The sequence below is a fragment of the Rana temporaria genome, chromosome 4 (assembly GCF_905171775.1).
Source record: "Rana temporaria chromosome 4, aRanTem1.1, whole genome shotgun sequence".
In the NCBI taxonomy this organism is placed as follows: domain Eukaryota; kingdom Metazoa; phylum Chordata; class Amphibia; order Anura; family Ranidae; genus Rana; species Rana temporaria.
Window position 1 is genome coordinate 60,726,620 of NC_053492.1, and position 20,093 is coordinate 60,746,712.

The 20,093-nt window shown below is 49.5% G+C and overlaps 1 protein-coding gene across 1 annotated transcript in view; it reads right to left on the reverse strand.

Moving 5' to 3' along the window:
• The window catches only part of LOC120935619, an 84,406-nt gene that overhangs the window by 34,941 nt on the left and 29,372 nt on the right, over positions 1-20,093 (reverse strand). Inside the window, exon 4 of the mRNA XM_040347670.1 lies at positions 11,686-11,859. Within this exon, the coding sequence (XP_040203604.1) occupies positions 11,686-11,859 (174 nt within the window). The remainder of the gene's footprint in view (positions 1-11,685; positions 11,860-20,093) is intronic.

Genomic DNA, 20,093 nt, shown 5'->3' on the forward strand with positions numbered 1-20,093 from the left:
GTGCAGAAATGGTATAATGAGTGATTGCGTAGGCTAGAGCCGACGCAATAAAAGGAGGGATTGAAAGGCGGTTAGAGTTCCCCCATAGATATCAATCATTGATAGGCTATAGTTCCCATATACTAATAATGCATTATAAGGCGGTAAGAGTTCCCCCTTAGTGATTAATGCTTGTATGATTATGTATCCTTGAGCTTCTAGGAAAAGCTAGGAACATTGCCATTGTTATTGTGTACTAGGCAAAGAATTATGAAAATTAGATAAGCTGCAGTAGGAACCAAGATCAGTCAGGCGCCCGGAATACAGACTGTTATATTTTACACACGATGTATAATTGTGACGAATATTACTTGTATAACCTAATAACTTAGATATGATTGGTTGGGACAACGGCGTCCCTTTCTTGTATGATTTGATTATGAACAAGTACGCATTAGAAAATAAAGCTAGTGTGGACATACCATGTGTGCGTGTGGATGTTTTCACTACTAATGCATTGGGGAGCCTCCATACATCCAGATTGTCCTTAACCACTTAACGACCGCCACATGTACATATACGTCCACAGAATGGCACGTACAGGCAGATGGACGTGCCGGTACGTCCCCGCCTTTCCGCGGGTCGGGGGTCCGATCGGGACCACCCCCATTACATGCGGCAGTCGGTAAGCCTCTGGGAGCGATCTGGGATGAGGGGGCGGCTGTTCGTTTCTGGCCACCCCCTCGCGATCGCTCCCAGCCAATCTCCTTCTGCCGAAGGACTTCCTCTGCCTGTGTAATGTAAACACAGGCAGGAGGAAGTGATGTCATCTCTCCTCTCGGCGGTATTTTCGTTCGGCGAAAACACAGCACACAACACACAGCACACTTAACCCCCCCAGTCACCCCCGATCACCCCCCCCCCCCCCAGCCCCCTGTCACAGTGTCATTTATTTACTGATCACTGCATTTAGTGTCAGTGTGACAGTTAAAAGTTGCAGGGAAGTTAGTCTTAGGCCCCTTTAGGTCCAGTGTAGCCCCCCACCCCCCCAATAAAGGTTTAACCCCTTGATCACCGCCCTAGTTAACCCTTTCACCCCCTATTGCCAGCGTCACTAAGCGATCGGTTTTCTGATCGCTGTATTAGTGTCACTGGTGCCGCTACGTAGCTAGTTTTTTTTTGAGGTTCGCCGCCAGGTTTTTATAGCGTTAGGTACCCCCATAATTTTTTTAAATAAAGGTTTTAACCCCTGATTGCCCCTAGAGTTAACCCTTTCACTCCCTATTGCCAGCGTCACTAAGCGATCGTTTTTCTGATCGCTGTATTAGTGTCACTGGTGCCGCTACGTAGCTAGTTTTTTTTGGAGGTTCGCCACCAGGTTTTTATAGCGTTAGGTACCCCCATACATTTTCTAAATAAAGGTTTTAACCCCTGATTGGCCCTAGAGTTAACCCTTTCACCAGTGATCACCGTATAAGTGTTACTGGTGACGCTGGTTAGCCAGTTAGTTATTTAGGTTCGCCGCCAGGTTTTTATAAAGCGTCAGGTACCCCCATATATTACCTAATAAAGGTTTTAACCCCCTGATTGCCCCCTAGTTAACCCTTTCACCAGTAATCACTGTAAAAGGCCCCATACACACGGACGGATAGTCCGCTGAAAACGGTCGGCCGGACCGTTTTCAGCAGATATATCCGCCCGGAGATTTCTGTCTGATGGTTGTACACACCATCAGACAGAAATCCGCGCGTAAACAATACGCGGGGAGTGGCCGCGCCGTCGCCGCAACGATGACTCGGCGACGTGGGCGGCCCTGGAAGTTCAAAGCTTCCACGCATGCGTCGAATAAGTACGACGCATGCGAGGGATGGCGGTCGGTCGGACGTGTCCGGTGAGTCTGTACAGACGACCGAATACGTCCGACCGACAGGTTTCCAGTGGACAGATTGGTTAGCATGCTAACCAATCTTGGTCCGCTGGAAATCTGTCGGCTGGACAAATGTCCGCCGAAAAACAGCCCAATAGGCTGTACACACAACCGGATCTATCCGCTGAAACAGTCCGTCGGACCAGTTTCAGCGGATAGATCCGGTCGTGTGTACGGGGCCTAAGTGTTACGGTTGACCCTGGTTAGTTAGTTTGCTGTTATAGTATGGTATAGTATAGCATGCTTCAATTTTTTTTGGTCGTTTTTTAGAAGACATAAAACGATGTTTTCCCCCACACATGGTCAATTAAAGTGACGTTTTTAAAAACGTCATTTTTTTTCATCACATAAAGTGATGGTGTGTACGGGGCATAAGGGTGTCAATTTTTGATTTCACTCCTATCTACCTATCACAGTTTCGGAGGCCATGGAATGCCCAGATGGCACAAAACCCCCCCAAATGACCCCATTTTGGAAAGTAGACACCCCAAACTATTTGCTGAGAGGTATGGTGAGTATTTTGCAGATCTCACTTTTTGTCACAAAGTTTTGAAAATGTAAAAAAGAAAAAAAAATACATTTTTATTTTCTTTCTTCATTTTAAAAAACAAATGAGAGCTGTAAATGGGGTCATTTGGGGGGGTTTTGTGCTATTTTGGCATTTTATGGCCTTCGAAACTGTGATAGGTAGTGAGGAGTGAAATCAAAAATTTGCACCCTTAGAAATGCTGAAGGCGGTGCTTGGATTTTGGCGGCCCCAATACACTGCTAGGCTCCCAAAAAGTCCCACACATGTGGTATCCCCGTACTCAGGAGAAGCAGCAGAATGTATTTTGGGGTGCAATTCCACATATAACCATGGCATGTGTGAGCAATATATAATTTAGTGACAACTTTTTGTAAAAAACATTTTTTTGTCATTATTCAATCACTTGGGACAAAAAAAAAAAAAAAATATTCAATGGACTCAAAATGCCTCTCAGCAGTTTCCTTGGGGTGTCTACTTTATAAAATGGGGTCATTTGGGGGGTTTTGTACTGCCTTGCCATTTTAGCACCTCAAGAATTGAGATAGGCAGTCATAAATTAAAAGCTGTGTAAATTCCAGAAAATGTACCCTAGTTTGTAGACGCTATAACTTTTGCGAAAACCAATAAATATACGCTTATTGCAATTTTTTTTACCAAAGACATGTGGCTGAATACATTTTGGCCTAAATGTTTGACTAAAATTTAGTTTATTCGATTCTTCTTATAACAAAAACTAGAAAATATAATTTTTTTTCAAAATTTTCGGTCTTTTTCAGTTTTTATCTCAAAAAATAAAAATCGCAGAGGCAATCAAATACCATCAAAAGAAAGCTCTATTTGTGGGAAGAAAAGGACGCAAATTTTGTTTCGGTACAACATTGCATGACCACGCAATTACCAGTTAAAGCAGCGCAGTGCCAAATTGTAAAAACACCTTTGGTCCTATAGCTGCATATTGGTCCGGAGCTTAAGTGGTTAATACCCGGGTCTAGATGAACCAGCAACCTTACAGATACAATTTCTGTAACCTGTTGGTTTAAAACTATTTTCTCTCTTCTTTCTCACATTCTTCCTGAAATAGGCCTCTTATTTCTGTTATAAGAGGTCATCCATCAATGGATGGATGAAAAATGGACAAAAAGTCTGCATGTGTAAAAGGGGCCTAATAGATGTACAGGCAATATTAATAAAACTAGCATAGTTAGTGAGATAAGACAGAGGGAAAGCTATAGACTCGGAGGGGGTGACCGTCACAGAGGGGGTTGTAAAACTGTTGCAGTAAGAAAACCCATATTTAAATTTAGGAGGCTATATTTTGTGTTAAATAGAACTATCATTCTTAGCTCAAGAGTTTTATTTTCCTGAATCATTTTGAAATTTCCTTTAAGAATTAAGACACTGAGGTCTTCCAGTGGGGTCTGGCTGTAAAAAATGGTGTCCCACAGGTGTGCAGAACTCATGACTAGGGCAGCCGGATAACTTACCGCACCAACCAATACAAGCATACCTCTTCACATTATACCTTTCCCAATAACCACACTGACACCTGCTGGATTAAAATGGCCTGTTAGGCCTTTATTAACAAATACAAAATAACTGTATATATATATATATATATATATATATATATATATATATACACAATTATATATATATATATATTACCCAACTTTAAATATTTAACACATTCCTATATTCCTAAACCTTTTAACCATACCTTGGTTGTCAGTCCCCCTGACAACCCCTGATCACTCTTTTTGGGCCTGTGGTACCCTCTTAGCTAAACAACATGTCCCCAGTCGCAACTACCGACTCGAAGACCTAGCTGACCACAGACCCACCCACTTCTCCCCTGGTGGTCCAGACTGACACCAGACCACCAAGGCAGACACCATCCCTGTAACTATGCCCCGCAACCGTTTTTACCGAACCACCGTCTATTTATACCAAACGGCAGGGGAACCCACCGCTACCGCGGCACAAGTGGGACCACCTCACACTTGGGCACGCCGCCACACCAGGAAAGCCCTCCTAACGCCCTCCTCCAATCCCAGAGCCCAAAGATCGATCCCGATTGGGTTGAGATGAACCCCGTCCCCCCTCAGGTACCTCCAGGTCTCCACCTCCAACTCTGAATGACGAACCGCTATCCCACCCTGCTGAACCACAAACCTGCCCACCTCTCTATTCACCTTTATCTGGGCCTTATCCAACCGCTCTAGTGACCTAGCCTCCCTCCAGGCCATGCGAGCCACAATATCTGACCAAACAATGATCAGGTCAGGGAAAGAGGCCCGCAGTCGGCGTATGTCCCATTGGATGTCTTTGATCACCTGGCGCATCGGCCTGACGCTCAAATCATTCCCACCTGCATGGATCACCAAAATGTCCGGGACCCTGTCTAAGCTAGCCCCCCTGTGAACTTCTGGCAACACCTTCTGCCACATGAGCCCCCTAATCCCAATCCACCGTACTCTACCTTCCTCCCTGGGTACCCCCAGCTGTCTCCCCCCAGGCTTGACATCCGCCCGTCTCGCCCCCCAAAACACAAATGAATGTCCTAGGATCCAAATCAGACAACCTTGGGGATCTGTAATGACATAAAAAGAGAAAAACAATACCCAGCAGAACAACAAAAAAAACCCCGCAAACATCAACATCAGCATTGTCAACCACAGATACATCATTTTACAACAAATGAGGGCGCACATATAGTTTATATCTATTTGACTCCCATCTGCCAATCCGCTTTACAGAATCTGCAGGCAGGCCTCCCCTTGCTGCTTCAGTCGCTGCCCCTATTCGAAACGAATGAGCCGAATATTCCCCCGGGACTAAACCCCCCTCCTTCAGACATTTACGGAATACCGCCGTAAACTGGAATCTCGACAAACACTCCCCTTTCTGATGGACGAACAGTGCCTCCCCCCCTTTTGGGCGAACCCCCAAAAACCGTCTTACCACCGCCACCGGGCATGTCAGCGGACATATCCCCTGGAACAACTCTACTTTCGCGCCCCTACCTAGTTGATCCGTCTTAGAACGCCTAAGCCAAATCACCACTGATTCCTCCAGGCACCTAACGTCCCGCAATTGCAGACCACCCCCCACCAACTTGGAGGGGGAAACTAATTCTCCCACCCTGAACGCCCCAAAAAAGGCCAGAACAAACACAGCCCGAAAAAGTATCTGCTCATAGAGCGATGCGCAAACCTTTTCCAAATTCCCCAATATCGTACCCAGGACTGCGAACGACACCGGACGTCTGGAATCCCGTGTCGCACTGCCCTTCCTGTACCCCTTTAGCACCCTGCGTACCACGAAGGATTTCGTAAAATCCCTGAGGCCCGTCATCTGAAATAAAAAAGCCAACGCTGCCATTTTTTTGCTAATGGCGCCACCCGAGGTTCCCTTCTCGTAATTGCTGCACACAAAATATAAGACCAACGCCTGCACGTCTTCCGGATCTTCCGACCTTCCTACCTCCTCCTTCAGTGCGGACCATTCCTGCCACACCTTAGAGTAAGCTCGCCACGTTCCCTCACTGATCGACTGCCGAATCAATCCTGCGGCGACTCCAGTGCAATGTCCCACAGCTTCTGTGGGCAGGGTTCCCCCTGCCCCTCTGCCCCTGGCGCCAGGATCCGGAATTCCTCCCACTGGAAACGAGATAAAGCATCCGCCAATCTGTTATCCACCCCAGGAATATGCACCGCATAGATCAAGGCATTCACTCTTAGACACTTAAGTACCAGGTAACGCAGTAACCTAATCACCGGGGGAGAGGATGCCGAAATGCTGTTGATCGCCCATACCACCCCCATGTTGTCGCAATTGAAGCTCACCTTTTTATTCCTGAAGGACTCCCCCCACAATTCTACCGCCACCACAATGGGGAACAACTCCAGCAGCACCAAGTTCCGGAGGAACCCGGCTGCCCTCCAAGACTCCGGCCAGGGCTCCGCGCTCCATCGCCCGTGGCAATAGGCCCCATAGCCCATTGACCCTGCCGCATCAGTAAATAGAGCCAGGTCAGCGTTGCTGACCGGCCCCGTCTGCCACATCGAGCGACCATTGAAATCGTCCAGGAACGTTCCCCAGACCCTCAAATCGTCTCTCAGTTCATTGGTCAGGCGCACAAAATGGTTCGGCACCCGAACCCCTGCCGTGGCACCTGAAAGCCTCCGGCTGAAAATGCGCCCCATAGGAATAATTCGAAACGCAAAATTTAACTTACCCAACAAAGATTGGAGTTCCTTTAACCGAATCTTCCGCTTCACTCGGGCCTCACTGACCTCCCTCCTCAATGCCACCACTTTATCCTCTGGCAACCTACATTCCATCGCTACAGAGTCAATGGTGATCCCCAAGAACACCAGCTCAGACGCAGGGCCCTCCGTCTTGTCGGGCGCCAAGGGAATCCCAAAGCGCTCCGCCAAGTACTGCACTGTACCCAACAACACCCCGCAACAGCGGGAGTCCGGGGGGCCTATGCACAGGAAGTCGTCCAAATAGTGGATGACGGAATTCACCCCCGCCACCTCCCTGACCGCCCATTCAAAGAACGAGCTAAAAGTCTCAAACAAAGCGCACAATATGGAACAACCCATTGGCAGGCAACGATCAACAAAATACTCCCCTTGCCAGTGGCACCCCAGCAAACACAAACTAGTAGGGTGTACCGGTAACAGCCTGAAGGCGGATTCCACATCCGTCTTTGCCATCAGGGCCCCTTTTCCGTATTTTCTAACCCAAGACACCGCCGCATCAAACAATGTATAGGTAACCGCGCAACTCTGCGGATCAATACCATCGTTGACCGAACCCCCTTTTGGGTGCGACAGATGATGTATCATCCGAAATTGACCCACTTCCTTCTTCGGAACTACGCCCAATGGGGACACCACCAAACCCCCCACCGGTGGTTCCTGAAACGGGCCGGCCATCCGGCCGAGCGCCACCTCCTTGGCCAGCTTAGCCGACACCACCCCCGGGTGTCGCAGAGCTGACCGCAAGTTGTCCGCCATCGGAGGAACCTCCGCCAACGAACTCGGAATCACGAAACCCTCCCCGAACCCCTTTTCTAACAACCGCGCCGCCGCCCGGTGCGGATACTTACTTAGAAAAGGCAGCATCCTTTCCAGTCTCACCGGCGTCATTCCCTTTTCCAGCGCCTTCTCCGGCCCGCTTTCCCTGTTTGAAACACCTATTGAACGCGTGCGACCCGCCACACCCTGAGCACTCGTGCTTGAAGCGGCACGATCCTCCAAACCGACAGGTTCCGTCATTGAACTGCCAGCACACCCCTTTCTTTTTGAGGGCCGGCGATCCCGAGGAGGAAGCGCCGCAGGCTAATGTCCTTATGGTCCCAGCGAATGGAGGGACGAACTGCCTTGCGCTGACGAAACTGCTCGTCATACCTCAACCACGCCAAACCCCCATATACCCTATGCGCTTCGTGAATGGCATCAAGGTAACAAAATAGGGCCGAGCAGTTCTCGGGGGCCTTTTCCCCGATCACGCTAGCCAGAATCGCAAACGCCTGCAGCCAATTCGTAAATGTCCGCGGAATGAGCCTATACCGCCGTTTTTCCTCCTCATCTTTTTTGCTTTCGTCCGGCTTCACCCGGTCGAGGTGAAATTTTTCCAACGGGAGCAGGGAAAAAATTTCCACAAACTCATCCTTCTGAATTTTTTCCCTCACCTCCGGCTTCAGATGGGCACCCAACGGCCCTTCAAAGCAAATGTAAACCTCCCCCCTAGCCGCGTCATCTAGACGCACCTTCTCCACATCCTTGTCCTTGTCCTTGCGTTCCGCCGCCGTTCCCACGCCGTCCTTGTCCGTCTGTGTCCCTGCCACGCCCGTCGCTGGAGTCGCCGGCACAGGGGGGGACAACTGCCGCTGGCAGCGCCTGAACCGAGGGGGCAGGAACCAAGGGGGGGGGACCGGCACCGGGGGGACCCATGGCCCCAACGGGCTCGCAACCTGAGGAGCACTCCCATCCAGCCTACGCAACAATTCCCTTAAAGCATCCCACACTCCCCCCTCCCCCGAGGGACTAAGGACCGCCACCCCCCCTCTAATGTCCTGCGCACTAACCCCAACCCTCCCCCCCGCAATCAAGTTAGATGTAGTCTTACCGGTTCGGCGCGGCCGTGAAGGTCCTCCAGCCGATGCGTTCGCATAACGTCCATCCTCCGCGGGGTCCTCCGGCAGCTCCCCCTCTTCACTGCTGCTGGATCCGGTCGCCGCCTGCCCGTGTGGTCGATGACGCACCTCCTCTCTCCTTCCCCGACCGCTGGACACAGCTGGCGTTGTGACAGGTATGGGAGCCACCACCCCCCGAGGGCTCTCGTCTCCCTCGCTGCTGAACTCCTCGATCAAATCATCCCTCAGCACTGCGGCTGCAGCCTGAGCAACACTCCCCCTCCGGTCAACCCTCCCAGACTCCGATCGGGGCCTGGAGGCGGGACATCCCGACTGACGTGAGTGGCCTGGTGTCGCTCCATCCGTTTCACTGACCGCGTCCCCACCGCGTGCGAGGCCACCGCCTGCGCCACGAACTAGGCCGGCGCCTGCTAGAGGATCCTTCCCACGCTGGGCCGCCCCCCCGACCGGAACATCGCCACCGGGGGCAGCCACATGGATCTGGTCCCGCACCAGCACAGGGGAGGTAGGCCTGGGCACCCGAGAGGCCCCCCCGCGCTGCGCGCTTCCCGCCCCCCCCCCCCGCCCGTGCAGTGGAAGACTGAGATTGCTTGGCGGGGGGCCCGACGGGGGCCTACTGGGACTCCGCACCCAACGCTGTGACCTGGGGGTGTTGTCTGGGCTGAAGCGCTCCGGCGGTATAGACCGCCTCGCGCGCGTTGATGCAGGCCTAGTCCCCGGGGCCTGCTGAACCCCCCGCAGAGTGGCGGTGATCTGGCTTTGCAGCCAATAAGCGCCGTGGACCTCCGCAGCGGCTTGAAGCTGCGCTAGTAACCCGGCTACATCCGACATCTCACCCTTCCCTGACTGTCCACAGATGGCCTAGAGACGCTGACCCGACACACACAGACGCAGAGCTGCACAACTTTTCTCCTTGCTTCTTCCCCCGGACTGACGATGCCCCTCCTCCAGCATTGCCTAGCTAGCTAAGCACTCCTCCCCCCTTTACTCACCTCCTCCAATCATTAATTTCCAGGATCCTATTAGCCACCCCCATAACTTTAACCCCTTCCTAACCTAAGTTCCCTACACCCTGTCATGCTGTCCTCCGCCTCCATTACACTACAGCTCCGAACTTGTCTTCTTCTTTATGTTCCTTCCGTGTGTCTATGCAAATTCATCTTTGTTCCCAACTTCTGTCCTAATTCGCCAACATAAGTTCCTTTGCCTCATCCTTTGACTTGGATGAGGTTAACAACATAAAACAAGTTCCCCTATTTTTTTATATTAAATGCGCATTTTTTGCAAATAGAAAATGCACATTTACAATTTTTTTTCATAGAGCCCTGTAAAGCATTACACCCGTGGCCAGCAAAATTGCTGCTGCAATGTCAGGCTCTTGTAGACTGTCAGTACCGCACGGGCAGGTAGTTACTGAAGTCCAGGAAGATCAATGAACTTTAAGAACACTCATCAGTCCCCTCGCAGTTCATTAAGAACTGCAAACTGTCTGCCGCAATGCAAATGGTAGATGTAGTCTTTTCATTCACAAGAAACTGTGAATGAATGGCGCAGCTGTGTGCGGGAAGAGGATCTCCTGCCCCCTGTCATCATGTGGGATTGAGTAGGGTCAGGGGTCAAGTCCTGGGGAAAAAAGTGTGGTAACTCCCACCCAAGATCCACTCCCCCACCAAAATAAATAAATAAATTATACGCTCATTATACGCTCATATGCATAATTACTAAACAGCATGTTTTTTCTAGATCCCGCGATAACTCGCGGCAGACCTCCGCAATGTCTCTTGGGAACAATGACAAAATCTCCCAGGAGACATTGCGGCATCGAGGAAGTGAAGGAATACCCGCACACTACCCGATGAATCCATATACAGGAAGTGGCCAGTAACATAAAGGATTACTAAGGTTCGCCTGCCCCTGACAGTGACTTGAGCTGGGCATCGCCGCTTAGTGAAGGATTGGCGCGGGCGGCTCGGCTGCTCTAGTCCTGCAAAGGGAACTGAGTTCCTGCTGTGGAAAAAGTGCAGGAACTCCATTCCCACGCGTTCCCGCAGGACTTGAGCCCTGAGTAGGGCGCCACCACAGCAGGGGAATATGCGTGTAAAATGTAACATGTTACAAGAGTTGAAATTATCCTTTAAGCTCTGGGGAAAATTCCCTTGCAAAGTGATCTTATTTGCATTCAGTAAATCAACCCCAGTTAGAAGTATATACTAACGAAATAAACAAAATAAATGATACAAACTTACAGGAGAATGTATGATTTTTTTTTTCTTGTTCACTTTTTAATAGGAAAGGTCGAGCTTTAAGGGTACTGAGGTAGTACAGTCTGTCTACTTTGGAAAGTGAATGGCTTAGTAAATAAAATTAAGATGTATTATTTTAGAGCATCCAGCCATACACAGGGAAAAAAATATTTTTGTTTGTACATGAGAGGATGATTTAAGGCAGGGGTGTCCAAACTTTTTTCAAAGAGGGCCAGATTTGAAGAAGTGAACATGCTCGAGGGCCGACCATTTTGCCTGACATTTTTTGAACCATTAAAAGTGTGTTCGTTCGAGCACTAATACACCGCCCAACAAGAATTCTCTTTCCTTTGTGGCTGTGTGTGGTAAAGAGATGAGCTCAGGCGTATTATTTGGATATACCGTATTTATTGGCGTATAACACACACCTTCACTTTACTGTATACTGTAGCTGCTGACTTTTAACATTAGGACACACACCTGTCCTGGAATCCAGCGAGGTCGGCACCGCAACCGATGTTTACATCGGCTGGTCGGGTGCTGCCGCCATTGCTGGTAAGGGAACTCGGCAGTGTAGCTTTTTGGCTTCATGACTGGGTCCGTCCCTACTGCGCATGGGGAAGGAGGTAGGAGGAGGAGGGGGACTGAGCTGCTGACGTACTTCGCCACAGCCCGGTCTCCCGGAAGTGGGGACAAAGTACCTGTAAAAAACTGTTTTTGGTGGAACTCCGCTTTAAGTAAATCAACCCCAATGAGTACATTTCATGTTTTTGATCAGCTAATAAAATGTGAAATATACTAATTATTGTAATAAACATACATTGTTGTTTTTACTCACCAGACCAGGCTGTTGTTGCACTAATTGTGAATAAAGATTTTCTATTGGATACAATATTATTAAGGGTGTCTTTTGCCCAGGCTATAGTACTGCCTGAAATGCTGGTATCACAAGGTATTTGCAGAATCCTGCCAGCTGACATAATAATTGGTGATGATGGGATACGGATACTGGCTGTGGGAAACAGGAAAAAAAATTGTAATATAATAAAGGAAGGTTTATGGTCACTCTTGTCATGATTAATGTATAAACGAATCCCAAGAATTAAAATGTAACATATTGCAGCTTGATAGTCCTTAGGCCTAGTACACACGAGAGGATTTACCCGCGGATACGGTCCACCGGACCGTTTCCGCGGATAAATCCTCTCGAGGATTTCCGCGGATTTGGATCCGATGGAGTGTACTCACCATAGGATCGAAATCCGCGCCGAAATCCCATCGCGATGACGTGTCGCGGCGTCGCCGCGATGATGACGCGGCGATGTGGGCGACGCTGTAATATAAGGAATTCCACGCATGCGTCAAATCATTACGACGCATGTGGGGGATCCATTCGGACGGATTGATCCGGTGAGTCTGTACAGACCAGCGGATCAATCCGTTGGGATGGATTCAAGCGGATAGATTTTAAAGCATGTCTTCAAATTTTTATCTGCTTGAAATCCATCCCAGGGGATAAAAATCAGCGGAAACAGATCCGCTGGATTGTACACACCAGGGGATCTGTCCGCTGGAGCTGGTCCGCGGATCAATTCCAGCGGATGGATCCTCTCGTGTGTACGGGGCCTAAGACGTACTGGCTACATTTGTTTTCTTTTTCAGACTAAGTACATTTCCTTCAAGTACAGACATTTAATGTTGATCCTGCCAGAAATCCAATCTGCTTGTAAATTCCTGTTCTTTGAACTGAACTGCTTTCCCAGTTTTCTTCTCTGGACTGCTGAACACCTCCTCCAGTGATATGGAAATTAGGGGGGGGGGGAGTTTGCAGTCCAGATCAGGAGAGCAGTCTAGGATAACAGCACTGCTTCTCTATCAATAAAGTATGTTGAGTAAATGTTGTAATTTAAGCACAGGAAGTGTGTTACTAGGTTCTCTAGGTGAAAATAAAGGAAAAATCCAAAAAAAAGCTGATCCAGCCTCCACAGATATGAACTAGTAAGCTGAAACATGTACAATTTGTGTTCATGGGTTTAGGTGTGCTTTAAAGAAGAACCCCAGCAAGCACTATTGTGTCTAAAATGGTAGCACACTTCTGTTATTGTAGATAAAATCTACAGACCATACTATGGAAATAGTTAATGTTTTAGGTATCTTAATTTCCAAATCTGGTCATACACGTGGCAAATTGACTGAGTGATCAAACCTTTAATCCAATTTTTTGCCCAAATTCCAGTACTATCAAGGACATAAAATGGTCAATTAGATTGATTTCAAGGAGATGGGATTGAAAATGCCCCCAATGAATCTCAACCTAAAACCAGGTTGCTTTGCAAAAATTGCCCTAGCCTTTTTTCTCATTTTTCAAGTGGTTGAAATGGACTTACAATTACTGCATGTATGACTTTCTTATATCTAATGCCCCGTGCACATGTACGGGTTTCCCAGCGGACTTTTTACCGCCGGGAAAAAAAAAAATGATAAATGGTTTTCAAATGGTATTTGTATCCAGCCCCCCAATACTTTGCAGAACCACCCTTCACTGCAATTACATCTGCAAGTCTTTTGGGGTATTTCTCTACCAGCTTTGCACATCTACAGAGTGACATTTTTGCCCATTTTTCTTTGCAAAATAGTTCAAGCTCTGTCAGATTGGATGGAGAGCGTCTGTGAACAGCAATTTTCAAGTCTTGCCACAGATTCTCAATTGGATTTAGGTCTGGACTTTGACTGGGCCATTGTAACACAGGAATATGCTTTGATCTAAGCCATTCTATTGTAGCTCTGGCTGCATGTTTAGGGTCGTTGTCCTGCTGAGAATTTGGAGGTCAACACTTTCTTCTTCAAACCATACTTGAACTCATCACACCAGACTCACCTTCTTTCATTGCTCCTGTGGTCCAGTTCGGATGCTTATGCACTCATTGTAGGCCATTTTGGCTATGGACACTGGTCAGCATGGGCACCCACACTAGTCTACGTTTACGCAGCCCCATACAAAACAAACTGCAATGCATTGTGTGTTCTGACACCTTACTAGTAGAGCCAGCATTAACTTTTTAAGCATTTTGAGCTACAGTAGCTCTTCTGTTGGTTCAGACTACATAAGCCAATCTTTGATCCACACATATATCAGTGAGCTTTGACCGCCCATGACCCTTTTGCTGATTCACTGGTTTTCCTTCCTTGGACCACTTTTGGTAGATCCTGAACACTGCAGACTGGGATCAATCCATAACTTGTGGCAGGTGATGTGGCCAGGTCACGTAGCCAGGTGACATGGCCTGGTGACGTGGCAAGTGGACAATCCACAACTTGTGGCAGGTGACGTGGCAAGTAACGTGGCCAGGTGATGTGGCAAGTGAACAATCCACAACTTGTGGCAGGTGACATGGCCAGGTGATGTGGCCAGTGGACAATCCACAACTTGTGGCCAGGTGACATGCCAGGTGATGTGAACAGGTGACGTGGCAGGTGACATGGCCAGGTAACATGGCCAGGTGACATGGCAAGTGGACAATCTGCAACTTGTGGCAGGTGAGGTGGCAAGTGGAAATCCACAACTTGTGGCAGGTGACGTGGCCAGATGACATTGCCAGGTGATGTGGCCAGTGGACAATCCACAACATGTGGCCAGGTGATGTGGCCAGGTGACATGGCAAGTGGATAATTCACAACTTGTGGCCAGGTGACGTGGCCAGGTGACGTGGCCTGGTGACGTGGCTAGGTGATGTGGCCAGGTGACATGGCCAGATGACATTGCCAGGTGATGTGGCCAGTGGACAATCCACAACTTGTGGCCAGGTGACATGGCAAGTGGACAATCCACAACTTGTGGCCAGGTGACGTGGTCAGGTGGCTGGCCAGGTGACGTGGCTAGGTGATGTGGCCAGGTGACGTGGCCAGTGGACAATCCACAACTTGTGGCAGGTGACATGGCCAGATGACATAGCAGGTGATGTGGCCCGGTGATGTGGCAAGTGGACAATCCACAACTTGTGGCAGGTGACGTGGCCTGGTGACGTGGCAGGTGATGTGGCCAGGTGACATGGCCTGGTGACGTGGTAAGTGGACAATCCACAACTTGTGGCAGGTGATGTGGCATGTGACGTGCCAGGTGATGTGGCAAGTGAACAATCCACAACTTGTGGCAGGTGACGTGCCAGGTGATGTGAACAGGTGATGTGGCAGGTGATGTGGCCAGGTGACATGGCCAGGTGACGCGGCAAGTGGACAATCTGCAACTTGTGGCAGGTGACGTGGCAAGTGGACAATCCACAACTTGTGGCAGGTGACGTGGCCAGGTGATTTGGCAAGTGGATAATCCACAACTTGTGGCAGGTGATGTGGCCAGGTGACATGGCCAGGTGACGTGGCAAGTGGAAATCCACAAATTGTGGCAGGTGTCATGGTTAGGTGATGTGGCAAGTGGACAATCCACAACTTGTGGCAGGTGTCATGGTGAGGTGACATGGCAAGTGGACAATCCACAACTTGTGGCAGGTGACGTGGCCAGTTGACGTGGCCAGTGGACAATCCACAACTCGTGGTAGGTGACGTGGCCAGTTGACGTGGCCAGGTGACATGGCAAGTGATGTGGCCAGGTGACGTGGCCAGTGGACAATCCACAACTTGTGGCAAGTGGCGTGGTCAGGTGACGTGGCAGATGACGTGGCAAGTGGACAATTCACAACTTGTGGCAGGTGACGTGGCAAGTGGACAATCCGCAGCTTGTGGCAGGTGATGTGGCAAGTGACACGCTAAATACAAGTACACTGTTGCTCTCTCAGCTGCTACTCACTCTGGTCTCACAAAATGGCTGAAATGGTTAAATAATACTGTTTTTTGAGCTATGGGGGGGTCTTATAATGTTTCTTAACTAAACGCTTATAAACGCAAACGCGGTAAAACGCAGCAAAATTTGCTTTTTAAACGCTGTTTTTTGCGTTTGAAAACGTGTGTTTAGATGAGTTTGCATCTGCGTCTCGTGTGCATGGGGCCTAAAGCTTGCTACATGTGGCAGTCTCTCCCTTTGTGAATCCCTGAGTGTGCAGGCAAGAATCCTCCTCAAACCAAAACGCTGAAAAGGGTCTTCCCAAGCCCAGCCTGGAAGCATCCCCCCAAACCCAAGGGTCCCCTCCTAGGCCACAGACAGCCTCCCATTGCGGATACTCCATTAGGAAGAGGAAATCATGAACTATACCGATATGCTACCTGATGCTCGATCTTCTTTCTGTGTCAGACTTGCCACTCTCTTCGACTCCTGTAAGCAGGAATGGTATTTGAAGGATCCAGAGGGGAGGTGGGGAAGGTTCTGTACAACAAGCACACACTGTGCCCCTCTACATTATAAAATGATGCACATGCCTCAATTAAAAAAAAAGATGTCCCATATTATAGCAAATCTCTACTTTTTAAGTTCAGTTCCATCTAAATTGACAAGACGTTTTAGTGATTCATTGTCAGAAATCTAATCTCTAATAGTGTTGCTCACGAATATTCGCATTGCGAATATTCGACTCGAATATAGCATATTCGAGAAATCGCGCTATATTTCGAAATTCGCGGTGAATATTCGCAATTCCGAATATTCGATTTTTTACAATTTTTTTTTTAAAACAGATCACATCCTAGATATCTCCATCGACGTCTAAAAGCATTGCTGGTATCATTAGAGACCCTGGGCCGAGTAGCTGAAGCGTTCATTGAATTTTCCAGAAAGATCGCAATGCGATTATTCGGCAAACGCAATATCGCGCGATTACTTTCCTCGCCCCGATCTTCCGCATCAGAGCGATTTTTACAGTTTCATTTTTAAAACAGATCACATCCTAGTGATCTCCATAGACGTCTAAAAGCATTGCTGGTATGATTAGAGACCTTGGGCCGAGTAGCTGAAGCGATCATTTTATATTGCCGAATAATCGCAATGCGAATATTCGGCAATAGGAATATTGCGCGATTATTTGCTCCGCCCTTTTGCATCAGAGCCAATCAGAGTTCTCCTTCCACACTCGTCAGAGGTTAGCAACCAATAGGAACCTGCCTGCATGGACATTATATAAGCTCACTCCCAGCACCATTTCATTGCAGATTCAGAAGCTGGCTATAGAGTGTGGAGGCTGTTTCTGTGTTCCTGTGTCTTTGTTCCTGATTGATTTAGATCATCACCAGCATTGCTATTTAGTGATTCCAGTGGATCTTTTCCAGTATATCAACTGCTTTTTTCAAAGCAATAGACCCAAGAGCTTTTTTCAAAGCTACGTTTTGTGCTGTTTTGTGCTGTTTTGTTCATTTGTGTTACTGTTTGATCCTGCAATCCTCGCTGTTCAGTGATATTTGCTAGAGATTTCAGTACACATTTTGCTGAGCTTTATAAAAGAGCTTTTCTAAAAGCTAAGTTTTGTTCATCTTGTGTTACTGTTAGATCTTGCAGGTTCGCTGTTCAGTGATATTTGCTAGGCATCTCAGTTCACATTTTGTTTAGTTTTTCCTAAAGAGCTTTTCTAAAAGCTAAGTTTTGTGTTCAGTTTAGTTAAATTTTGTGTAGTAAGTGTACACACTGTTAGTGTACATTTATTTCATCTAGCTTAGCTTAGTGTGTGTTTAGTGTCTGTGTTTTGTGTTTAAAAAAAAAAAAAAAAAAAAGTTAGTGTTTGTTTAGTGCTTTTTTTTTTTCTTTAATTTTGTAGTCCTTGTCTTTGGTGTACTACTTTTCTTATAGTTTAGTAGCTGTCTGTGTACGTCTTTGTCTGCGTGCCTGTCTTGTAAAAAAAACACAAAAACACATTTTGTTCACATTCCCCCCCCCCAATAAAGTTTACCCCCCCCACACACATATCAGCAATAATGAGCGGCATCCTTGGCCGTGGCAGCAGGGGTAGGGGAGTTACTCCCAGTGCTGGATCGCTGCCAGCACGGGGTACCTCTCGTGCCCCTACTAGTGTTAGAGGATCGGGTGCAAGGGGAGTACGCCTGATCCGGGAGTTCTTCCCATCGGGCAGCCGCCCGATATTGCCATCTCAGGCTGAAGTAGTGGTGGACTACATGGGGCACAGCAGTGCCACTGAGTCGTCGGTCCCGACTCACAGTAGTACCACCATTACACCGGTGCCTGTAGTACCCCCCCCCAGCCCCCAAGAGTCCAGCATCTTACTGTTCGACAGTGACAGTGATAGGGATATCTTGGGGGAGGCCATGCATCAGGCAGACCTTCAGCTCTGTCCTGATGGTCAGGACCTTTTTGAAGGGATGGATGAGGAGGATGGGATACCTGCTGGCAGTATCCCAGAGACATCCCTTCAAACTGGTGCTGCTGTTTTGGTGCAGGAAACAGCAGCACCTAGTCAGACCCAGGCGTGGGTGAGGGGACAGCGGAGCCAGGCTAGAGGCTCCATGTCAGTTGGTTCCCTCAGACCAACACATTTCAGCCCTTGGTCTGACATCTCTGGGGGCGAAGAGGGTGACCCATCATGGTTGCCATCTGACGCGTCGGCTCACTACGTCAGTGACGACGGGGAAGGTAGGCACCCTGGTGAAACGGTGCGCCAGGTCACCACCAGGGAGACCATCGTCAGGGTCTCCACTGGTGATGGCAGCAGGAGGTGTCAGGAGGAGGAGCAGCAGCAGCAGCAGCAGCAGCAGCAGGCAGCTCCACCTGTGCGCACCGAGTCCCAGCAGGTGCAAGTAAGCGTCACCCCATCTGACAGGAGGGCGGTGCTGAAGTCACCTGTCTGGAATTACTTTACCCTGGTGGCAGACAACCCTACCGTGGCCATCTGCCGGATTTGTAAAGTGAGGGTGAAGAGAGGGAAGTGTTTGGCTCGGGTGGGTACCACAGCCCTGAACCAGCACCTGAGGATAAACCACTGGGCGGTGTTTGACGAGATGAAGCGTGGTGGTGGTAGCAGCGCCACCACCACAAGTGAGCAGGGTACAGCAGCCCCTGCCACATCTTCATCTCTTTCCAGCAGGTCATGCCCCCCCGCTCCCTCTAGTAGAGGTACTGGTACCGGCAGCCAGACCTCTACTTCCACAGCACCCTCCACGTCTGTGTCCCGCACTGCCGTCCGGCGCCAGGCGTCGATTTCAGACGCCTTTGACCGCACCACTCCCTTCCCCCCTGGAGACCGACGTGTGCGTTCCCTCAATGGGCTCCTGGCAAGGGTTATTGCCCAACATCTGCTGCCCTTCAACATAGTTGACAGCAACCCCTTCAGGCAGATGTTGGAGCAGGCCCAACCCCAATGGCGTGTCCCCAGCCGCCATTTCTTTGCCAGGACTGGTGTCCCTGCCCTACACCAGCACATTGTGCAGAATGTAACCCTGTCGCTGGATCACGCTGTCAGCGACAGGGTTCATCTGACAATGGATGGCTGGACCAGCAGGCATGGGCAGGGGCGCTACATCAGCTTCACGGCCCATTGGGTTTCCCTCCGAGGCGTCGGTGAGGGATCGGCGGCAACCGATCTTGTGGTGCCTCCCCGGGGTGTCCAGGGGAGAACTGCTGGTCTCCCTCAAGCCACTGTCTCCGCAGCTGCTGAGCCTCCCAGCAAGCGCCCCCGTAGCTACTCAAGTGTGGGGCACGTGCGCTGTCAGGCCGTGCTCCAGCTTGTTAGTTTAGGGGACCGGAGACACACTGGAGAAGAAGTGCTGAAAGCACTTCAGGCTCAGGTCCAGAAGTGGCTGACACCCCGAAGGCTCCAGGCAGGTATGGTTGTCTGCGATAACGGCAGCAACCTACTCGCCGCCCTTAGTGCTGGCAGTCTGACCCACGTGCCCTGTCTGGCACATGTCCTCAACCTGGTGGTGCAGAAGTTCCTGCGCACTTATCCAGGGTTGAGTGACATTGTGGCAAAGGCGCGTAGGATTGCCAGCCACTTCAGGCGCTCCCCAACCGCGTCCCTGTCCAAGTTGCAGCGGAAGTACAATCTGCCCCTTCACAGGCTGATTGTGGACAGTGTGACGCGGTGGAACTCCACCCTCCACATGCTGAAGAGGTTGTGGGAGCAGCAAAGGGCGGTGAGGGAGTACCTGATGGAACTAGGCACTGAGAGGGCTTCACCACAACTCCCTTTCATCGCCTGTGCGGAGTGGGGGCAGATAAACCAGGTCTGCCAAGTGTTGTCCTCCTTCGAGCAGGCGACCAAGATGGTCAGCAGTGAGCAAATCGGCCTCAATAGCGTGCTGCCAATAGTGTTCATGCTGGAGAGGACACTAGATCGCCTGCTCGAAGCTGGGGAGAGT